The following is a 23,927-nucleotide window of genomic DNA, read 5'->3' on the forward strand; positions in this document are numbered from 1 at the left end:
CTTCGAGCCGTGGGTGTAGATACTTAAGAGCCGATTTTCAAAGGCTAAGAGGAGTGGCAACTAAGGTTTTGAATTGCCAAAGCATACCCTAAGTACATACATAAATTTTGTTAACATGGCTGACAATAGTCAAGAGAGAAGAATGAACATTGATAACTTTGATTTTGCACATGATGGTGCTAATGATGATGCTCCCATGTTCGTGAATTATCTTGTTACTAGGTTGCAGCAAGCTATGGGCAACCCTGCTTTGCAAGCCGAAGTTACTCAACAACTTCGTGCTTATGGAATTTCCCTTCCTCTCCAAGAGGAGAGAGAGCTTAGGAGGCCTCTTGAAGAGACCCCCAAAAGAAGACTCTTTCCCATTCGAGAGGAGGAATCCAAAGAGCAAGAAAGCAATGAAACTTAAAGTTCCTCTGAAGATGTGGCTCCACGAAGACGGCGGTCTAGACGATCGCCCACTCCTCTCAAGAGGTAAAGATCAACACACAATCCTTCTCCTCGTTCAACGAAAGGGAACAAAGGAAGAAAAGGGCTAGAAATAGGTCACCCTCTTCTTCTTCTTCTTCACCTTCCTCCTCTTCGACGAAAGCTATGGCTATTCTACTAGAGAATACAAGAGGGGAGGACATTGTAAATCATACCCTGCATGGCGAAGGTCACAAAAGATAAAGAAGTTCAAGGAGGGAGGAAAGAGTATCTCTTTTCTCACCTATGATGGCACCTTTGGTGCTACCGACAAAGTGTTGGCCTTCATCCAACAATTTGATGCGGCCTTTGGAGACGAGAGCTTCATAGAGTCCTCCAAGCTACGCAATGTAGCTATGCACTTCCAAAAATCAGCTCTTCAATGGTGGGCTAGCCTTCATGGCAACAGTGAAGCCCCAAAGACATGAAGCAATTCCTTGCAAGCGATGCAAAGGACAAAGTGCTTACCGAATGGCGCAGCTTGAAGCTTCTCTCACGAGTCTATCCACAAGTATGTAGACAAGTTTTGGGATTTACATCTCAAGGCTACTATCTTTCAAAAGATAGACTTTGCCGAGCAAAGGCAGCAATTCTGTGCGGGATCATCTAAAGAGATGGCCGAATACATCAACTCTCAACGGCCTGGTTCTATCAGCAAAGTAATCCATCACACCATGGTTGCTTCACGCATCAATTTCCATTAAGGGGCTAGATGGAATGTCAAGCCCATGGAAAACGAAGATAAAAATGATGCAAAGGGAAAAACCAATGCTCAAAATTCTTCCCAAGGCACTTCCAACAACACCAAATCCTCGAAGCTCCTATGATGTATAGCGGAAATAGCCAGCTCCAACGGCTTCCGAGACAAAGGATCTGCCACCACATTCTTCTGTCCCTGCTCACGGACAATCTGGAAGTGAAACTGTGACAAGATGTTCGCCCACCGCATCTGCTTTTCCGAAAGTTGCTTCTGTGACAAGAAGTAGCGCAAACTTTGATGGTCTGTAAAGACAGTAAAATCCACTCCGAGTAGGTAGTGCCGCCACTGAGTAAGAGCATGGATCACTGCCAAAAGCTCTTTCTCATATATTTGTGCTGTCATCTCCGGCCTAGAGAACAATCGGCTCTCGTAAGCAATGACATGGCCTTCTTGCATCAAGACCGCACCCAGACTACGACCACAAGCATCACAAAATACTTCAAATGACTTCTGCAAGTCCGACAAAGTCAAATCTGGTCCTGTAGTCAATTTCTCTTTCAATGTCTGAAAGGCAGTCACCTCTGTGGGTCCCCACGAGAAAGGTACTCCTTTCTGTGTCAAGATATGCAAAGGGGAAGCAACCTCTGCAAACTTTCGTATGAACCGCCTGTAGTACGAACACAATCCCAAGAAGCTTCTAACTTCATGGACATTCCTCAAATCGGGCCAATCACGGATAGTCTCTATCTTGGCCGGGTCCATTTGCACTCCTGCTGGCTAACACTCTGTCCCAAAAAGTGTATCTCTGGTAAGAAAACTTCACTTTTCTTTGCAGTAATCACTAACCTGTGATCTTGTAATGCCTGAAAGACTTGAAGGAGATGATCTCTGTGTTCTGCCTCATTCTTGGAGAAAACAATGATGTCGTCAAAGAAAGTGCCAACAAATAGCCTGTACTCTCAAAAAATCCTGTCCATCATCCGGTTAAATGTCGCAGGAGCATTGGTTAAGCGAAAAGGCATCACCAAAAACTCAAATAACCCAAAAGTCGTCCGAAAAGCTGTCTTGTAGACATCTCCTGGCGCTATCCTGATATGATGATATCCACTCTTCAAGTCAATCCTGCTAAAGCACGAGGATCCCTGTAACCTGTCGAGTATATCATCGATCGTAGGAGTCGGAAATTTGTTCTTGATGGTGATTTCGTTGAGAGTGCTATAATCGATGCACATTCTCCAAGATCCGTCTTTCTTTAAAACCAACAACACTCGAGAGCAATACGGTGAAGTACTAGGCTGGACAAGACTCTTTTCCAAGAGGTCTTTCACTGGGTTCATAATCTTTTCATTCTGTACTCGGCTCACACGATAAGGTGGCCGATTCGGTGGCATGCTTCCAGGTATCACATCAATGGTTTGATCTTCAGGCCCTCTGAAAAGCAATCGGCATGAGTGTGGAGAAAAATCTTGGCGTTCTTTTGATCAGGTCAAAACATATTCAACCTTTATCTATCGTTTAGTTCTCTCCCAAAAGAATGAGTAAGAAACTGAAGTTCATCAAGTACAATCTCTAAGCCCTTCATTTATCAAAGTCGCTTTCTCGGCCCGGTAGTCAACCACGACGTAGTTCTTGTGGTACCAAGGGATCCTGAGTAGAATGTCACTCGCGTGCCCTGAACACCCCTGTCATTGCAAACGAAGTTAAAAAGTTTGCAATGTCGGTGTAATGGCAACATCCCATCCGGGTGCCAGTCGAACTACCTCCGTCTGTGGCGTCAGTCTGTTGGGCGTAATTCCAAATCGAGCCGCCAATTCCAAGTGAAAAGAAGTTGGCCTTGGCTCCTTCAAAAGAGCTTCCTGATCCTTCACTTTGCCCCAAAAAGCGGCAAAGTTTGTACCTTCATTCATTTGATTCGGTGCAAGTCCCACGCCATGTGGTACCAGTTTTGCTTTTCTATCTGCCTTTTCTACCATGTTCCTCAGCTGCTCTCGAACTCTCAGGCCTGTCGTCGTCTTTATCATTCTCATTCTGTTCTTTCTGTGCCTTTTTAGGACACTTCGCGGAGATATGTCCATGTTCCCTGCATCCAAAGCACTTCCCCTCTCTGATGAAGTGAGCTCTCTCCTCAGGAGTAAGCTTGGGTCGTGCATCCTTTTTCTCTGGGTTGCTCTTTTTCTTTCTACTTTCATTCCCAGAAGTCTGTTCGGCTCGTTGTGTCATGGCCTCATCTGTGGGGTAGGTCAGACTGCCAGAGTGAATGGCAAAGCCCCGCTTCGCATGACTCATCAACTCCTGAATAGAAGCTGACTTCTGTTCCAAGCAGTGATCTCGGATCTCTGTAGGTAGACCCAAGGTAAACCGCTCAATCTGTTCTCTCAATGAGATCTTCTTGAATAAAGAGGCGGGTAGAAAAGAGCTCCAGAATCTTTCACAATAAGCATTGATTGTATCTTTCTTGGTCATCGAAAGATGGTTCCAAGTAGCTCGTATATCTCGTTCATATTCTTGCGTCAACCAAGAAGAAATAAAAAGCTTCTTAAATTTCAGCCATTTAACTGGCGCAGTCTTGTTCAAAAGAAGCGTGGACCACCAAGTACGAGCATTCCTCTTAAAGTAAGAGGCAGCTCTCCGAATCTTGGAGTGCTCTGAATAGCGTCCTCCCGCGAAAGCGATGTCAAACTGCTGTATAAAAGACAGCCTTCGAAGCATCTGAGTATCTTGAAAAAGTATCAAACTTGATTGAGTGGCCACCTTCCTTAAACTCTCGAACTTTCTTTCTTTTATCTTCGAGAAAGTCATACTGGTTAGCTTTGTAAAAATTCTTCTTGTTCGCATAAAACTTTCCGTCATCGGAATTTGAGCTGTCTGTAGACGAGTCCTCAGTAGAACTGTCAGTCTCTGGGCGAGATGTAGCCTTCTTTGCCTTTTTCTTGCCCTTTCCGAAGCTTTGTGCGCTTTTTGCTTTTTCTGTCTTCTTCGCTCGAGTCTGAAGAGCTAGAAGAACTGTCAGAAGAAGAAGAAGAACTGAGTAAGCCTTCAAACTTGACACGCTTCTTTTGTTTCTTTGCCTTGTCAAAAGTTGACTGATGACCCAAATAACCTGGAATGTCAGTGCTTTTCTTCTGCTTTTTGCCGTGCTTTTTGGCTTTCTTTTGCGCGTCAAAAAGCTGAGCAATCCGTGCATCAACCACGTTCTCCAGTTCCTTCTCTGTATATTTTCTTGGAGGCAGAAGGTTTCTTGAGAGCGGGTTTCGGGAGTGGTGTTGTGGTTCTCTGCCACTCCGTTTGTACCTCTTCCAAAGAGGTCTGGTTCATATATTTTGCCATCTTCGAGTCCTTGGCAAAATTGAGCATCATCTTTGTTGCATCACCGATCAACTGGCGACGCTCCATCTCTCGCCGCTCCGCCTGAGTAGGCCAAGGCGGGCCATGCTCTTTGCCGGAATCTTCGTTATGATCCTTGCTCGCATCTCCAGATGCAGAGGGAGTCGACTGATCCTTGCGTGAAGCCATAGGTACCGCGGAAAAAAAAATTGGGGATCGGATTTCGCGTAGAAGAGAAATCGGCCGTGCTCTGATACCATTGTAACAGACTTGGACACTCCAAGTCAAGAATCAACCGCGACAGGACCAAATAACCACTTCAAAACAAGTCACAGATCACAATAGATGTACACTAGCCCGACAAAGTTTCGTGCCTAGAGATATTGGCCCCAAAGACTGGCGCCCCTTTCGGTATTTCTTTTTATATTAATCAGATCAAAGTACAAGAGAGTGGCTAGGGTTTCACTCTCAGACACTGCGTCCAGATGCTCTGAGAAGTGAGACCCTCACCACTAATTTAAAGGTTACAAGGGATGCCCAAAAGCAGAGCCCCAAAAGCTTTTAAACTACAAAGCATCAGTTCTCTCTCTCTTAGAGTCTTTTCTCTTTTTTTTATGAAAAAAAAGCAAAATTTGCGTCGCTCATCATTTTCAAAAAAATAAAAATAAATAATTTTTTTTTTTGCAGCCTCCGCGATTTTCGGAAATTTGGGTTTCTGGCAGAAATTAGGGTTTGCAGGAATTTTAGGGTTTTTGGCAGAAATTAGGGTTTCTGTTGTCCGCCACGTCATCACTTTGTGACACACATTGCTAGTAAGCACAATCAAGTGGCCGATGCACTTTCACGACGACCAAAAGTTAATGCAGTGTCTATAGCTACTCTCAATGATTTATCCTCTATGATAGATGAGTATGCTACTGACACTGACTTTAGAGACATAATGTCAGCCCTTAATTCGGGGAAGAAAGAGGATTCATTCACCTTGCAGGATGGTTATCTTCTCCACGGCAATAGGCTATGTGTTACCCATTCCCTTCTTGAGAAAGTTATGTATGAATCCCATGCTCCTCCCTATCTGGGACATAGAGGTATTCAACCTACTCTTCGAGGAGAGTAGACGTATTTCTATTGGCCTACTATGAAAGTGGACATACAAGAGTATGTTTCGAAATGCGTAGTATGCCAAAAGACCAAATATGATAGAGGGAATCAACATGATAGAGGGAAGCAACCTGGATTACTCCAGGCATTGCCTATCCCAAATTCACCATGGGAGAGTATATCCATGGATTTCATCTTTGGATTGCCCAAGTCTATCCATGGGAATACGGGAATATGGATAATAGTCGACAGGTTTAGCAAGCAAGTACACTTTATTCCTGTCAAAAAGACTATTAATGCACACCAAAATGGCAACTCTCTTCATATCTCAGCTTTTCAAACACCATGGATTACCAACATCCATCGTGTCAGATAGAGATCCTAGAATGACCAGTAATTTCTGGAAAGGTCTCTTTGAAAGTCTAGGAACACGATTGAATTTCTCTTCGGCCTATCACCCACAAACGGATGGCCAAAGTGAGATAGCCAATCTTACGATACTCGATCTACTCAAGACTTATGTTATTGAAGTAGATCAACGCTCACAATGGGAAAAATACTTACCTCTTGTAGAGTATGTCTACAATAATATTGTACATACTTCTACGGGAAAAGCACCTTTTGAGATCATTGAGGGAAGACCTAAAAGTCCCTTGCTACTCTAAGTACATGGGAAGATCTTCACCGCCGACGATGGGTATAGCCGTGACCTACAAGAATCTTTTCAAAAGATTAAGGAGGCTATATCCATCTCTCAACAAAGGCAAACAGCTACTGTTAACAAGCACAAAAGGGCCTTAATTCTCAAAGAAAATGATTGGGTCTTGCTTAAGTTTCCTAAGGCTTGATTAAGGCAAACGACGGGTAAAAATCCTACGGGCCATCAAAAGTATTATGCTAAGCTAGCAAAAAGATACTATGGTTCTTTCCAAATCTTGAAGCCCATCAATGAGACGGCTTACCAACTCAAGTTGCCCAACCATTGGCTCATACACAATGCCTTTCATGTCAGCCTACTCAAGACCTACAAAGGAGAGCCACCAAGTAAACCAATTATTGAAGACCCTCCCGAAGTTGAAGACCAAGAAGAGGTGCTACAACCCGAAGCTATCCTTCGCCATGAAGACAAGGTACTATGACATGGTAAGATTATCCGACAATATCTTATTCAATTAAAAAATTATCCTTTTGAAGATGCTAGATGGATGCAAGGAATACAGCTTAAGGATAGTATCAATGCTTACAATGCTACATTAGAGTAAGCAAATGTACAAATTTCTTTTTAATGACCCATGTTTTTGTCTTATAAAACTAGTTCTTTTTTTTTAATTGTACACAAATTTAAATAGTATGCATGCTTAGAATCATGTTTGTGATGACGACGTCTCTCAAACACCAAGTAGAATTTGTCACTCTACTTTAGGAGAATGAAATGGACTAAAGAGCAAACATGCTTGCGGCAGCTATGTCTCCCAAGCACCAAATGGATTAATCATCCATCTTGGAAAGATGTCGTAGCATCTTGGAAAGATGTCGTAGGGTAAAAAGGGATCCTCTACCCGCTAAGTAAGATTGACTAATGACTAAGGCTTTATCTCTTCTACCTCATAGTCGAAGACGACTATGATTTCAAGAGAGGGGTAATGTCATAAAATCTAATATATAACCAACCCAAATGATTTTCTCATATTAAACTGATCATTTAATGTGGAGAATAAACGGGAACAAGGGTTAAGATATAGACATGTGCTTATAGATCTATCTCAATACGGGGCCAATGGTAAAGGGGTCCAAATGAGAGATGGTCTATCAAAGAGCAAGGCTAACCAATGGAGCATAAGACCTTAGAGTTAGCTTCATTGAAGACTTCCAATAATTAGTATAAAAGTCCTTTGACCTTAGGTAAGCTAGGGCTGAGCTTGAGGTGGGAACCCGGCCCAAGCTTGAGGTGGGAATCCAGCTTAAGCTTAAGGTGCCTGATGACTGAGATGCTTGAGGTGCTTGATAATTGAGATGCTTGAGGTAGCCCAAGCTTAAAGTGCTTAAGGGCCAAGCTTGTGGTGGGAACTGGGCCTAAGCTTCAGGGGCTTGAGGTGTCAAAAGTCAAAGATCCAATCCCTACAAGGAGGGGGCGAGCCCTACATGAGGGGGATGAGAGAGAACACACACTCACACAAGGCATGCCTAGTACAAAGAAAGCAAAGAGACACTTGTCAAGTTTCTCCTCATGTTGCCCTCATGGTATGCCTGAAGCCTATTGGTTGGCCACCCAAGAGGTCCAATGATAATTTGAGAGATTTAATTAATTGTCTTTGCATTTATCAAGTCCTCTCTCTCAAAGGGGAAAGGGGGACACTTGTCCCAAGGCTACCCTTGTTGCTTGTAATGCCTCCTGCTTGTGATTGGCTAGGCCTGGAGGGGTCCAATGAGCTTCAAGCATGAGCTACAAGGGGGGGTCGACCAAAGCAAGCTAGGGGGTTGCTTAGGGGGTATACTCTCCCACACACACTCACACACATTCTGATTGTGCATTGTGCAAAGTGCAAGAGCTCGCTCTCCTTCTCCAAGCAAGTAGAGGTTGAGAGCCTACACCAACACCCTTGGCTATGGAGTGCAAATCCAACCAAGAGCCATGCTTCAATGCTTAAGCTTGCCATCTTCTCCATCTTCATTACTATTCCAGAGCGCTGTGTGAAGCTTTAGGCCTCAGCTTGCTCGACATTATTGCCACCCGTTTATTTTGGTGCTGAAGAATGAAACTACCTAGCTCTTGACAAGCGAAGCACAATAAGAACTGGTTCACCCAGCTTGGCTTCTTGACGAGGTACAGACGAGCAACTTGTTTCAAACCTCCTGTTTTATTTTTTGACGGCCCTAACCACTCACACAGGGGGGTTGATCATGTCTTCCCCTAGTACTCCAGCACAGAGCCGCAAGAGCTTTCTTGCGATGGTGGCCGCTCCAAAAAAAGACCCTTTTGCTCGTCAAGATGCACGGATTACAATCTTGGAGACGCAAATCCAAGATTTAATCAAGGAGAACGCGTCGCTTAAGCAACGCTTGCATTTGCTTGAGGAAGCAAAAGAAACAGAGAGTCAAGCTTTATTTGCAAAAGCCCACAAAGTCGAAGCTTCCCTCAGCGACACTGTCATGGCGGTACAAAAAGAACTACATGAGGTAACTAACAAGAAGCTGGACGCGCAAATATAAAAAGTGTTACAAGAAACCGACGGCAAGGGTCTCTTGGCCTCAAGATCAGGGTTGGAGGGCTCAACTCACCATGGTGCACCGAAGAAGACACACTCGAAGAAGCCATCACCAAGCTCAATGATATTCTCCAACCAATTCACATCAAGCCCGATTCCATCTCCTGGATCAACGACACGAACAAGGCAATTCCACCCCAACAATGTATCCTTACATTCAAGGACAAAGAAGCATGGATGAAACTACTGCAACAATCTCGCCTTCTCAGGGGAAGAACGCTTTGGATTGCCGAGGAACTGACTCCACAACAACTCAAGCTTAAAGCTAGTGAGCTCAAGAAGATGCACGAAGCTCGTAAACAAGGTAAATGGGTTGTCTACCGAGGCGGTAAAGCCATCATCCAGGAGTTTCGAACCCCTAAACCGGCATCTCCGTCTCTTGAACCCCATTAGGATCTTCTATTTTCCTTTTCCTCTTCTCCCCTCCAGTGGACCCTCAATCCCTAACTGATATGTATCTCTTAAAAAACCCCGTTGTAATGATCTCCTTTTGGTCCCATGGGTCATATGTGACCTCCGAGGATGATAATGAAATCAATCTATCTATTCCTTGCTAGCTCTCTCCATCTTCGAAGGTGTTTGAGGTCTTGGGAATGAGGCTTGGGATAGTTAAAGCTTTCTTCAAAGTTTATATTATGCTTGTGATGCATGAAGCTTTCCAATTTCATTGCATCACCTAGGTCACAAGGAACACAAAGATTGTATTGTAACAAGTCTCTCTTAATGGGAGAAATCATAATACAAATGCCTATTGGAGGGGAGACCGGCTCCACATAAATCCAGTCCTCAACTGTTGTCATGTTCTCTAAATTCTCTCTCTTGCAAAAGTATTGTTCATGCCAAGTTAACTAATTGCTATGATTATGTTGTTATCTTCAATTATGTTCACCCGCTATGCTCACAAAGTAATATCTTAAAAGTACTTTTCATTAATTTCCGCTACTCTCAAGTTAATAGGCCAATTCCATTACATGTTATGTTATATTAACGTCTTCAAAAGGCCAAAATGACCCATGAGACCAAAAAGCTACAACGTGATGAATCTGATACAATGTCTGAGTACCAAAAAGTACCAAAAATAAAAGGTACTGAAAAGGGGAAAGGGGGGGGGGGGGGGGGGGGGGGGTAACTATAGAATCCTAAACAGCTAGATGCGAACTAAGCAGCTAGTTGGAATTGTGTAGGATATAAGTAGGGGGGTGAGAATAGTGAATGATGGCTAATACAACACAGTGTGGGTGTATCCTAAAAAAGAGCTAAATTACATGAGATCCATCATCGGTCTTTGGCGGATCTTGTTAGATTTACACCACTTTGCTGCTTCACAGGTCTAGGGCATGCATGTACGGCTAGTGTGCCTCCAGGCTGGCCACCCTTTGCATATGCATATAGGCTGCATTGTCTGGCCGCCCACTTTTGGGCCGGCCGCCTTCATTTGTTCAGGCGCCCTACTTACACTTTTTTTTGCTGGGTCGTGGGGCATTCCTCTTGTATTGCTCGACCTCCCCTTGGGCACCTATATATGTGAGGCAAGGGGGGTAACTCACAGATACATACGATTGGCATTGTATTGGTCTCTTGTTCTAGTAGTCATGGGGGATTGATCGCCCCCTTTTCCCTACACTCTCTCTCTCTCTCTCTCTCTCTCTCTCTCTCTCTCTCTCTCATGCTTTCGCAAACGCGCACTCTCATAGACCTCATCAATCTCCTCCATGATCAGTAGTTTGATCGGGCGTTGTGCATGTCGGACCTAAGTGATTCGAACCCTCTGATGTAGCCTCCGTCCATGCTGTGTAGTCCTCCACGGTCGCTCGATCGATCAACGTGCCTCTAGTGTGAGGAGAATGTGAGCGTTGCTGTGGTAGCCTGCTCCTTCGGTTGCCGAGTGTCTACTCTAAAGAAGTCTGTGATCCATCTTTGAGACTGACTAGCCTCTCCTCTCATGAGGCTCTCTCTATGTCTGCGCAACTCGAGCAAAAATAGTCCCAGACATCTCTGGTCCTCATACCTCATGACTCTAGAGAGTGGTCCAAGGCTCTCTCTGAACAGGCAATGAAAGCGGCCTCGTATCTCATAGTAAACTTGGAAGTGGCATGTGTAGTGCAACTCTGTCTCAGGCTCCATGTGGCATAAGGGGCATGTCTTGGCCTTTGCTGGTACTCTGCTGTATCTCCCAATCTCAACCCGAAGCTCGTGTGAAGATGTGCGTATCTGGCAAATAGCACATCGTATCCCATGAGATAAATGTGTGTCCATGTATTTGGGGCTCATCACAAAACCATCCTTAGTGAGCTGGAGAAGACGCTCTCCATAGAAATCCATCTTCGTGCCCAGCTCCTGTGCCGGCTATATCCAGGTCCTCTTGGTATCTAGTCGATCAGGTCTTGGCGGATGAGCCTGGTGATCTCGGACTGTGTAAGAGTCAAAGAGGGTGCATCCAATGAGTATAGGAAGGGGGGCGATTTGTCCATGTTGAACCCATGTGCTTGAAACCATGATGCCATCTCCTCTCCCCACACGAGCATGCTGTATCTCCCTCCATAGCTAATTGTCGAGAGAACTCAAGTGCTAGGTGGGCATATCTATCTCTGGGGAGGTCCCATAAGCAGTGTATAAAGGAGACTAATCTGGTGAGCCATCAACCACTAGTGGGGGGGGCAGCTAGCTCTGCTCGAATAATGTCATGTGGTACTGAAGCCTTGGCTCTAATAAGCCGCGAAATCATACAGACCAGAGGCTTCTCCATGTCTCCCTATCCATCAATGCGACCTATCAATGCGACCTGGCCTCCCATGGCCTTCGGTTCTAATTAAAAGGCCCTTGGCCTCAAAATCAAAAGCAATTACATGAAAAGTTGCTAGCTCAAAAGCACCCAATGGAAATCCGTATTGCTTGCCATGTGGCATGTCAGTGCAAAAGACGGAGATCCGTACTGCTGCCACGTTATCATGCCAAAGCAATTCACGACTGTACGTACAGTTCTGCCACATCATCAGCTTGCCACATCATCAGTTTGTGACATGTCCCCCGCTTGAAAGAATTGTAATCGCCCTTTATTATGCCTGCAAAATCAAACATAAGCCATAAACCAATTCAATACACACTGACTCTTAGTACCGACGCACTGACTTAGTACCGACGCTCTAGACGACACAAATCGAGCACTTGTACCAAGACAACAGTCACATCACATCACATTCAAGTCATATCACATAAATCCATCGAGACCTACGACCATGGTTCCGGGCAACGTATTTAGCAGTCGCATCTAGATCCACACCGGACCTCATTGATGTTAGATTAACTAATTCGTATTGCGATCATGTCCATAGATTTCTCAAAACTGAAATGCTGCAGTCATTTCGTCAATCATTCCATCTTTCAATCTTGCACTCAAACACAATCACATGTGTGAGTAATCATTTTCGGGAATTCCAATTCATCAATCAGACACTGAGTTCATACTGAACAAAGTTTTCAATTATTCAGTTTAGTCATCTTATCGCTATGTAGCCATCTCATCTCTCGGGAACTCTTTATGCGCTCACCACGGTTTCATTCAATCATTCATCATTAGTTATCATCATCATTCAAAATTCATGATTCTTATCTCGAATCGTGATTGGGTTCATTCTGGAGTTGTCATTGCTCCCAATTTGTTATCATCTAATTCTCAATTTCACCTGTTATCTGTACACAAATAGCAGGATCTTCCAAAAAACATTAATTTCACCTTCAGGAATTTCCCATTTCAAAATTATTCATTCACAAAGTCATATAGCAAGAAATATAGTCAACACATCAGTATCTTTTTGTAGCGCGGATAATGTGTCGTGCTCTCTACAGTGTGGGTGTCCCTCAGTGTAATGTGCGTGACAATCTCACTCGACAGATGGAAACTCACTCAAACAGAATGAAACACAAAAAAAATGGATAACAACAGAACAACGGATAACAACAGAACGACAGAGACACAACAGTGGACCAGAACATGTGGACTCGACTATCTCAAAGAACCATGTACAGACTCTGGCGTGGCAGCACAGTCAGCTCTAGCCCAGGACTCACAGGCACAAATGGGGTGTCGAGGCTCAGATGTGCAGGGATGGTGAAGCAGTGCCCTGTGCATAGGCTCACTCGAGACAACTACGTACAAGATGATAGGAGAAGATGATAATAGAATGACCCGCCGCTACTACTCATAGGTACCACCGTAAAGAGCCACCAACGGCTCATAAATGTCAGCCATGTGGTGACCTGGCCACGAGGTCCACTAGACCACCGTCGGTACCTTGCCACATGTCACTTCCCAGCCCAGAGGGTCCGTCCAGTGTCCTTCCAATGTGAACCAGCCTAGACCAACTGTACTAACTGCGTCCTGTGAAAGACACTGTACCGTGAAAGACACTGTAGCCCTGCTACAGGTTGCCCGCCACAAGACCGCTCACCGTCTCGGTGAGAGGAAATTCTGAAAAAACTGATCATTCTTGCAGATAACCTTGCCACACTTTGCAACAACACCTTCTCGAAAGGAGGGATGACCATAAGCCCGAGTAACACCGCAAATAGGGTTAAGCTGTAGGGTTAAGCTCCATCATAATGGCAGAACAAAAAGGCCTTCTCAGTAGCAGCAAGATGGCAACCATCGAGCCATCTGGGGAAAAACTTGCGGGATGGGGAAAAAACATGCCGAGGCTGAGAGGGGTGGGTAGGCATAGATAGGGGGCTGGTTAGGGCCAAGTGGAAGTGAGGGGGTGGATAGGGGCGAGGGTAAGTGAGGGGGAGGGTAGGTGCGAGGGAAGGTTAGGGGAAGGGTAGGGGCGAGAGGGGGAGGGTAGGGACGAGGGGGTGATGGGGTGAGTAGGGGCGTGGGAAGGTGAGGGGAGGGTAGGGGCGAATCCTAACTGGGCTGGGGCGAGACAATTGGATAGGGGCGAATCCAGTTAGGTAGGGGCGAATCCAGGTAGCTTGGATAGGGGCGAGCCAAATTGGGCCGGGGCGAGACAAAGGATAGGGGCGAGAGGGGGTGGGCTGGGGCAAATCCTAACTGGGCTGGGGTGAGACCAATGGATAGAAGCGAGAGGGGGTGGGCTGAGGTGAATCCTAACTGGGCTGGGGCGAGACCAATGGATAGGGGCGAGAGGGTGATCTAGACTAGTGGCTAATTAGCATGAATGGAAAACCAGGTTCAAACACTTGAACAGGCATTCCATCACACAACTAAAAGGACCTTGGTTTGAAGCTTCTACTTGCTAAAACATGATCAAATACTGACCAAACGATATCTGAATGTAGCTATCTAGTGTAGTGTGTATGAAGGCATGTCTTCAATTCGACTTACCGACTCCATTGCCAGCTCATGTTCAAGCTGCCCACGTGTAGCCTTCATCACTACATTGAACTCCGTGTATGAAGCACGCATGGCAAGCCACAAAGTATCCATAACTTTGAATGCCACACAATACAGCAATTCAAAGGCCATCTCGTCTTCAGCAAGAATTCTCAAGAAACAAACTGCAGCCCAAGACCTCGGCTTTCCTGACCAAAGGTTAAGCATTTGAATCAGCATAAAGGTGATGTTCACAACAGCAACTGAGAACGGATACTCCCACGTTGCTTTTCTACCTCCTTTCTTGTACAACAGCTGCTGAAATGTTTTTGGGTATCGTTTTGAGAAGAACAACAAATTGTCGAGAGACATAAATCCTCCACCCCTGAAATCTGTGGATGGGTCAGCCCCTTGCCACCCCATATCTTTCCATTGACTGGAAACAAAGCCATTCAAGTGTGAGTTGGGAAAAGCAGCAGACCATAAATCCTTCAATACCTCACACAAGATCAAGAGGAAAGACTTCATAGGCTTCAATTGCGTGTAGAGACTGTTTTTGATATCTGTCGTTCTGATCACTTCCACAAAGGGAGCGTCTGAGTGATCAATCTCTGTGACCTTTACACTTGCCATTGACTGAGGTGGCTCATTGGGCTCAGCTATTGTAAGAACTTTGGAGGATGGAGGTGGGGTATTCTCAGGCAAAGAGTGAACAGATAGCCCATAACAAGGCATAGATTGGGTAGCTTCCAACCACTCTAGTAGGTCTTCATCTGACCCATCCGGCGGAGTAGGCTGTTCTAGTTCGGGATTGGACTCCATGGACAGGGAACTATGATGCACCACCGGATCCATTCCGCCTTCAAGGAGAATCGGTTGCATTGGGGAGCCAGGGGTTCGTATCCACATTGCATCGTTTCCCCAATCATGTAGTGCTTTCGTGTGTCGTAGCCATGGTCTGCCAATGAGCAATGGGACGCCGCCTTCTACCTGGGGAAGGCGAACCACCACAAAATCCAAGCTGAATGTGAAATCTTGAACCTGCAGAGGCACCTTTTCTACAATGCCCAAGGGGTAGACAGTCCTCTGGTCGGCCAAAGTCACTGTGAATGGGGTAGACCTAGTGGGCTGGAGACCCAATGCCAGCATAGTGAATTCAGGCATCAGGTTGATACCCGACCCACCATCTACTATGACCCTTGAGAATTCGTGGCTCAGAATAGAAATGGTTAGACACGGACTCTTGTAATCAGTAAGTGAAGCTTCGGGATAGGATATCATGTAGGATTCGGAGGGCTGCACTGGGAGGTGCCCGCCACTAGACCCTGCACCAGGGTACAGAGATTGAATGATGGCAAGGGTGTCACTTCGAAAATTTGCATCAAGTCGAAGCATGTCATACAATGACACTTGCTGAAAGGTATTCTTCAATATAGTCTCTGCTGTAGGTTTTTCTCTTGGGATCAATGTCTTCTCAGTTTCCTTGATCTTTTGTAAGTCAGCAACTGCTTCTAAGAAAGCCCCATCAATATCGGAGAGCATAGTAAAAGATCCTTTCTTAGCACTAGGGGATGGCATGTCAGCTACTGGAGGAGGTGTAGGCATTGGGGAGGAAAGGGCTGTACCTGCTGGAAGATTGAGGCCGAGGGCTGCCCTTTGAGCTCGTGTGAGGACACCAGCTGGCTCCTCTACCAGCTGCAACTTGTCTTGAGAGGCAATCATATGGGCAGAAAGTGGTGGCTTGGGGTTGGTACTAACTGCTATCAAATTGATCTTGGGAAAGGTGAATTCAGGTTGGCTCTGACTTGGCTCGCACAGGTAGAGGCGCGTTGTTTTGGACAATCCTTAGTGTAGTGATCCTGAGCCTCAGGGCAAAGTTGGCACGGAGAAGAGCCTTCTGGCAGAGGGCATTTGCTCTGATAATGCCCATACTCTCCACATCTGTAGCATAAAATGGGCCGATTGGAGGGACGGAACGGCGGACGAGGTGGTTGTTGCATGGAGTTTGAGGGTGACGTGTAGAAGCTCTGAGGGGTTGAGGGAGCATTAGCATGATAAAAACTGGGAGATGTAAAGTTGTTGTGCATACCTTGCATAGGAGGTGTTGTCAGCAGAGGTGGCATAGGGTGTTGATGACCATAGGGTGAAACCATGTTGGATGTAGGTGCTAACCCCTGTTGGAGAGTAGGACCAAGACTTTGCTGTATTTTGTGCAATCCCTTTATATAGTAGCAATCCTTGTCTTCATGACCCGATTTTTCGCAGAAGTGACAATAAGAGCGAAGGGGACAGTCCTGTGGAGGGTGTCCTGTGGAGGGCATGAACTACACCATACCATAGCCTTAGTCTCTTGCTGAGACCTGAGCTCTTCTAACTCTCTTTTAAGTTGATCATAAGCCTCTTGATGTGGAGGCTTCTCCTCTCTGAGAGAGAAGGATCTCTCTTCTTGAAGGGCCCGCTGTAACTTTAGGGCTTCCAGTTCCCTTCGTAAAGAAGTCAAGGGGTCTAATGGACTGTCCACGAGTACAGGGGCAGTATCTAACTGAGGAGAGTCAGTGAACTGCCTTCTTGCTCCCTCTATTCTAGTAGCAGTAGCAACAAAGTCCTCCAGACTAGCTTCAGGACAGAGACTTTCTCTGAGCTTTTGTTGAGAAGTCTTAGGCAGAGCTTTCTCTACCCACTTCTTCACCATGAATTCCCCTGGTTGCTGAGGCAGCTTAGCGACCAGGGACTTTGTTCTGGTCATGAGCTCTGCAAATGTCTCCTTGGGCTGGAGCAACAGGTTGGCCAACTCATCTAGAATCTTCTCTTGATAATCCCTTGGTCGGAAAGCTTCACAGAACTGCTGTCTTAACATGATCCAAGTAGTAAAGTGGTTTTCAGCAAACTGACTGCACCATTTATCTGCAAGACCATCCAAGGTGGACGGAAAGAGCACTAGGTATGCGTCTTCTCTGTCGAGGCCACGACCTCTGCAAAGAGAGACAAACCTCCGAGCATGGTCGTCTGCATCTTCGGTGGAGAGACCTTTAAAGGTCGGGAACTTGATGTTAACCTTTGCTAGAACACTTGTGAGCTCCTCCATGGCCTCTTGCTCCTGAGTCTGTTGCTCACTAGCTTGCTGTAACAAAATGAGGGAGAGCCTTACCGGAGAAGGTGACCTGGAGCTGGAGGATGTAGAACCGGTCGAAGGAATGGAGGTAGCTGTATGAGTAGGTATGGGTGATGGGGTTAATATGATTCTACTGGGCACCAAGGGTTGACGCCGTCTGTGGTAGTACTTCAGAGGACTCAGTAGTGCACTTTGACGCTCCAATGACCTCCTTGTATGTGTCATGCAGTAACCACCAACCCCACCAAGCTTTGGGCAAGAAGACCTTCACTTGGGCAAGACAACCTTCACTTGGCTGAACATTGGTCTAGACTCTACTAGACCAGGGCGAGTGACTAGACCACCTGGCCTGGACCAGGACGAGGAAGGATTAGACCAGGGACGAGAAGGACTAGACCCGGACGAGGACTGGGTGGACCAGGGCAAGAGAGGACTAGACCAACAAGGCGAGAGACTAGACCAGCTAGATTAAGCTGTCAAAGGTGAAACTGGACCAGACCAACAGGCTGCACAGGCGAAGCAAAAAAACCAGCTACTCAACAGAGTGAGACTTCAGTTGAGGTCCCACCGTGATCGCCAAAATGAGAGCACTTGTAGCGCAGATAATGTGTCTTGCTCTCTTCAGTGTGGGTGTCCCTCAGTGCAATGTGCGTGACAATCTCACTCGACAGATGGAAACTCACTCAAACAGAATGAAACACAGAAACAATGGATAACAACAGAACAACGGATAACAACAGAACGACAGAGACACAACAGTGGACCAGAACATGTGGACTAGAACATGTGGACTCGACTATCTCAAAGAACCATGTACAGACTCTGGCGTGGCAGCACACTCAGCTCAAGCCCAGGACTCACAGGTACAAATGGGGTGTCGAGGCTCAGATGTGCAGGGATGGTGAAGCAGTGCCCTGTGCATAGGCTCACTCTAGACAACTACGTACAAGATGATGGGAGAAGATGATAATAGAATGACCCGCCGCTACTACTCATAGGTACCACCGTAAAGAGCCACCAACGGCTCATAAATGTAAGCCATGTGGTGACCTGGCCACGAGGTCCACTAGACCACCGTCGGTACCCTGCCACGTGTCACTTCCCAGCCCAGAGGGTCCGTCCAGTGTCCTTCCAGTGTGAACCAGCCTAGACCAACTGTACTAACTGCGTCCTGTGAAAGACACTGTAGCCCTGCTACACTTTTTCAAATTCCTATCCTGTATCTGTTCTGGAGCGAGTATCTCATCACCTAATTCTATTTTAGTCTGTCAGTCGTTCTCATTCTTGTGCCTTTTTGGGGCACCGCACATATATAAGTGCCTGTTTAGAGAGGGCTTTGGACCACTCTCTAGAGTCATGGGGTATGAGGACCAGAGATGCCTGGGATTGTTTTTGCTCAAGCTGCATAGACACCGAGAGAGCCTCATGAGAGGAGAGGGCCAAGGCTAGCCAGTCTCAAAGACGATCACAAACTTCTTTAGAGCAGACAGTGCACAATCGGAGGAGCTACTACCACAGTAGAGCCCACACACCAGAGGCACGCTGATTGACCGAGCGACCCAGCTAGGGAGATCCAGACGCGCGCGACTACGGAGGACTACACAACATCGACGGAGGCTGCGTTAGAGGATTTAGATCAATTTGGCCCGACATGCATGATGCTTGGTCAGACTACTGACCATGGAGGAGATTGATGAGATCCGGTAGTGACCGATGATGGATCTCTTGTGATTTAGCCCTTTCTGAGGATACACTCACATTGTGTTGTCTTGGCCCCCATTCACTTCACCCCCCTACTCCTCCTGCACAATCCCAGTTAACTGCTTAGCTCACATCTAGCAGCTCAAGATTCTGTAGTAACCCCCCTGTTCTTCAGCACCCTTTTTATTTTTGTTAGTCAAACTTTGTATCAGATTCACTACATTGTAACTTTCTAGTCTCATAAGTCACTTTGGTCTTTTGAAGATGTTAATATAACATTTCGTTTCATTTCTCTCTTTTTCATTGCATTTCTCTCTCTCTCTCTCTCTGTCACAAATGTGATGACGTGGCTGCTCAATGCACACACACACACACACCCCTGTGGCGGGCAGCCAGCTGACGTGGCACTGCAGACACCGTGACACGTGGCAGGCCGTACAGAGTCCCGTGTTTTGCGGCGGAATATCGACAGGCTGCGCCAGCTTTTGGGCGATGCTTTTTGGCTACGCGATCTCAGATAGAGAGAGAGCTTTTGCTGCTCTATTTTCTACGCAATTGCAAGAGAGAGAAAGAGCTTTAAATTTTGAAGAAGCTTTAAAATTGCAAGCCTATTTTTAGGGCAATTTTTTTAATGGGAAGCTTTTTATGGCAGCTTTTGGGGCTCTGCTTTTGGCATCCCTTGTACTCTTTAAATTCGTGGGCAGGGCCTCATAACTCAGAGCATTTGGACGCAGAGTCTGAGTGTGAGCGCCTGTCCACACTCTTGTACTTTGAACACAGATTAATACAAAAAGAAATACCGAAAGGGGCGCCAATCTTTGGGGCCAATATCTCTAGGCACGGAACTCTGCCGGGCCAATGTCGAATAATTTGTGAACTGTGAACTGTTTTAAAGTGATTATTTGGTGCTGTCGTGGTAGATTCTTGACTTGGAGTGTCCAAGTTTGTTACAGTGGTATCAGAGCACGGCCGATTTCTCTTCTACGGGAAATCAGATCCCTAATTTTTTTCCACGACACCTATGGCTTCAGGCAAGGATCAATCGACTCCCTCTGCATCCGGAGATGCGGGAAGGGATCACAACGAAGATTCACGCGAGGAGTATGGCCCGCCTCGGCCTACTCAAGCGGAGCGTCAAGAGATGGAGCGCCGACAATTGATCGGCGATGCAACAAAGATGATGCTTAATTTTTCCAAGGACCCAAAACTGGCAAAATATATGAGCAAGACTTCTGTCGAAGAGGTGCACACATAGTGGCAGAAAACCACAAAACCACCCCCAAAACCCGCTCTCAAGAAACCTCCTTACTCCCAAGAAGTATACAGAGAAGGAATTAGAAGAGGTGGTTGATGCACGAATTGCTCAACTTTTTGATGCGTAGAACAAAACTGACAAGCACGACAAAAAACAGAAGAAAGGCACTGACTTCTCGGGTTATTTGGGTCGTCAGTCTACTTTTGAAAAAGCAAGAAAGCAGAAGAAGCGTGTTCGATTTGAAGGAGTACCCAGTTCTTCTTCTTCTTCTTCTTTTGACAATTCTTCTAGCTCATCTGACTCGAGCGAAGAAGACCAAAAAGGTAAAAAGCGAAGCAAGAAACAACGCTTCGGAAAGGGGAAAAAAAAGGCAAAGAAGTCTAAATCTCCCCCCGTGAGTGACAGTTCTACAGAGGACTCATCTATAGACAGTTCAGACTCTGAAGACAACAACTTTTATGCAAAGAAGAAGAATTTTTATAAAGCTAATCAGTATGACTTTCTGGAAGACAAAAGCAAGAAAGTTCGAGAGTTTAAGGAAGGTGGATAGTCAATTAAATTTGACACGTTTTCTGGATATAGAGATGCTTCGAAGGCTTTGTCTTTTGTACAGCAGTTTGACATTGCTTTCGTGGGAGGGCGTTACTCAGAGAACTCTAAGATTCGGAGAGCTGCCTCTTATTTTAAGGGGAATGCTTGAACTTGGTGGTCCACGCTTCTATTAAGCAAGGTTACGCCAGTTAAATGGCTGAAATTCAAGAGGCTTTTTCTTTCTTCTTGGTTGACTTGAGAGTATGAACGCGACATACGAACTGCTTGGAACCATCTTCGGATGACCAAGAAGGATATAGTGGACGCTTATTGCGAGAGATTCTGGAGCTCTTTTCTACCCGCCTCTTCATTTAAGAAGATCTCGTTCAAGGAACAGATTGAGCGGTTTACCTTGGGTCTACCTACAGAGATCTAAGATATTGCTTGGAACAAAAGTCACCTTCCATTCAGGAGTTGATGAGTCATGCGAAACGGGGTTTTGCCATTCACTCTGGCAGTTTGACCTACCCCACCGATGAGATCATGACACAAAGAGCTGAACAGACTTTGACAAATGAAAGTAGAAAGAGGAAGAGCAACCCAACCCAAAAAAGAAAGATGCACGACTCAAGCTTACCCCTCAGGAGCGGGATCGCTTCATCAGGGAAGGGAAGTGCTTTGGATGCGGGGAAACTGAACCTATCTCCGCGAAGTACCCTAAACAGGCACAGAAAGAATAGAATGACAAGGGACGAAAGGCCTGAGAGTTCGAGAGCAGCTGAGGAACGTGGACGAAAAGGCAAGATGAAAACAGGACTAGTTCCAGATTGCGTGGGTACCGATCTCAGCACGTTGGACGAAAGTACAGAACTTTGCCGAGCTTGGGGCAAAGTGAAAGACCACGAAGCCCTTATCTTCTTTGATGGAGGAGCCAAGGCCAACTTCATTTCACCGGAATTGGCGGCACGGCTTGAGATCACTCCCGATCGGATGGGACCACTTGCGGAGGCTGTTCTAGCGGCACCCGACAGGGACGTAGCCATTACACCTGTCATTGGCAAACTTCAGTTGCATTGTCAGGGGTATTTGGGGCATGAGGACTTTTACATAATGCCTTTGGAAGGTTGTGATGTCCTCTTGGGAATTCCTTGGTACCACAAGAACAACGCCGTGGTCGATTATCGGGCAAGGAAAGCGACATTGACTACAGAGAAGGGCAGAACCATTGTACTTGATATTAAACTTAAGGGCGAGCCTGTCCCTATTGTATCGGCTTCAGCCATTTCAAAGTTAATGAAATCCAGTTTGTTTGTTTACTCGATCTTTTTGAAAGAGTTGAGTGATGCAGATACGACAAATATGTCTGAACTTGATAAAGAACGCCAAGATAGGACAAATATGTCTGAACTTGATAAAGAACGCAAAGATTTTCTCCACTCTCATGCCGATTGCTTCTCAGAGGGCCTGCCAAGCGAGTTACCACCTACTCGTCCTGACGATCATACTATTGATCTGATACCTAGAAGCACACCACTGAACCGGTCACCTTACCGTGTGTGCCGAGCATAGAACGAAGAGATTATGAACCAAGTGAAAGACCTCTTGGAAAAGGGTCTTGTCCAGCCTAATACTTCACCATATTGCTCTCCAGTGTTGTTGGTTTTGAAGAAAGACGGATCTTGGAGAATGTGCATCAATTATAGAGCTCTCAACAAAATCACCATCAAGAACAGATTTCCGATTTCTAGGATCGATGATATACTCGACAGATTACAGGGATTCTCGTGCTTTAGCAGGATTGATTTGAAGAGTGGATATCATCAGATCCGAATCGCGTCGGGTGACGTCTACAAGACAGCCTTTCGGACGACTTTTGGGTTATTTGAGTTTTCGGTGATGCCCTTTGGCTTAACCAATGCTCCTGTGACATTTAACCGGATGATGGACAGGATTTTTCGAGAGTACAGGCTATTTGTTGGCACTTTCTTTGACGATATCATTGTTTTCTCCAAAAATGAGGCAGAACATAGAGATCATCTGCTTCAGGTCTTTCAATCATTACGAGATCACAAGTTAGTGATTAATGCTAAGAAAAGTGAATTTTTCTTACCAGAGATACACTTTTTGGGACACATTGTGTCAGCAACAGGAGTGCAAATGGATCCGGCCAAGATAGAGACTATCCGTGATTGGCCCGATTTAAAGAATGTCCATGAAGTTAGAAGCTTCTTGGGATTGTGTTCGTACTATAGGCGGTTCATTCGAAAGTTTGCAAAGGTTGCTTCCCCTATGCATATCTTGACACAGAAAGGAGTCCCTTTCTCGTGGGGACCCACAAAGGTCTGCCTTTCAGACTTTGAAAGAGAAATTGACTACGGGACCAATTTTCACTTTGCCGGACTTGCAGAAGTCACTCGAAGTATATTGTGATGCTTGTGGTCGTAGTTTGGGTGCGGTCTTAATGCAAGAAGGCTATGTCATTGCTTATGAGAGCCGATTGTTCTCAAGGCCGGAATTGACAACACAGATTTATGAGAAAGAGCTTTTGGCGGTTATCCATGCTCTTACTCAATGGTGGCACTACCTACTCGGAGCGGATTTTACTGTCTTTACAGACCATCAGAGTTTACGCTACTTGTTACAGAAGCAACTATCGGAAAAGCAGATGCGGTGGGCGAACATCTTGTCACAGTTTCACTTCCAGATTGTCCATGTTCAGGGACAGAAGAATTTGATGGGAGATGCTTTGTCTCAGAAGCGTTGGTTCTGGCTATTTTCGCGATACATCATAGGAGCTTCGAGGATATGGTCAACCAGTATGCCATAGATCCAGATTTGCAGATGTTTTCACACGGATACGGGATGGGGAGACAATAGCGGGATATTCCATTCGGGATGGCTACTTGATGAGGAAAACCATGTTGTGCGTCACACAGCCGTTGAGGGAAAAGGTTATGACTGAATGCCACTGTCCGCCTTTTACGGGTTACTATGGCATTGCTACCACCATGAAAGGGGTAGAGAGATACTTCTTTTGGCCGAGACTCAAGAAGGATGTGGACGAGTTTGTGCGCAGGTGCTTGGAATGCCAGAAGGTCAAGTTTGACAGGCATAAAGCACATGAATTGTTACAGCCTTTG

General features: G+C 45.9%; 2 protein-coding genes across 3 annotated transcripts in view; one reads left to right on the forward strand and one right to left on the reverse strand.

The window, feature by feature from the left end:
• LOC147447720 (nucleobase-ascorbate transporter 2-like) overlaps nucleotides 1-23,927 on the forward strand; it is an 88,945-nt gene that overhangs the window by 17,834 nt on the left and 47,184 nt on the right. The window lies entirely within an intron of this gene.
• On the reverse strand, nucleotides 14,023-15,655 carry LOC147447722 (uncharacterized). Its single transcript, XM_086524392.1, has one exon. The coding sequence runs from the start codon at nucleotides 15,581-15,583 to the stop codon at nucleotides 14,159-14,161; it is 1,425 nt and encodes a 474-aa protein (XP_086380518.1). The 5' UTR covers nucleotides 15,584-15,655; the 3' UTR covers nucleotides 14,023-14,158.

The sequence above is a fragment of the Adiantum capillus-veneris genome, chromosome 11 (assembly GCF_014529385.1).
Source record: "Adiantum capillus-veneris isolate H3 chromosome 11, ASM1452938v2, whole genome shotgun sequence".
In the NCBI taxonomy this organism is placed as follows: domain Eukaryota; kingdom Viridiplantae; phylum Streptophyta; class Polypodiopsida; order Polypodiales; family Pteridaceae; genus Adiantum; species Adiantum capillus-veneris.

What these genes read in the sequence shown, in the direction of transcription:
- LOC147447722 (XM_086524392.1), bottom strand. Translation starts at nt 15,583, where the DNA reads ATGCTTCGACTTGATGCAAATTTTCGAAGTGACACCCTTGCCATCATT.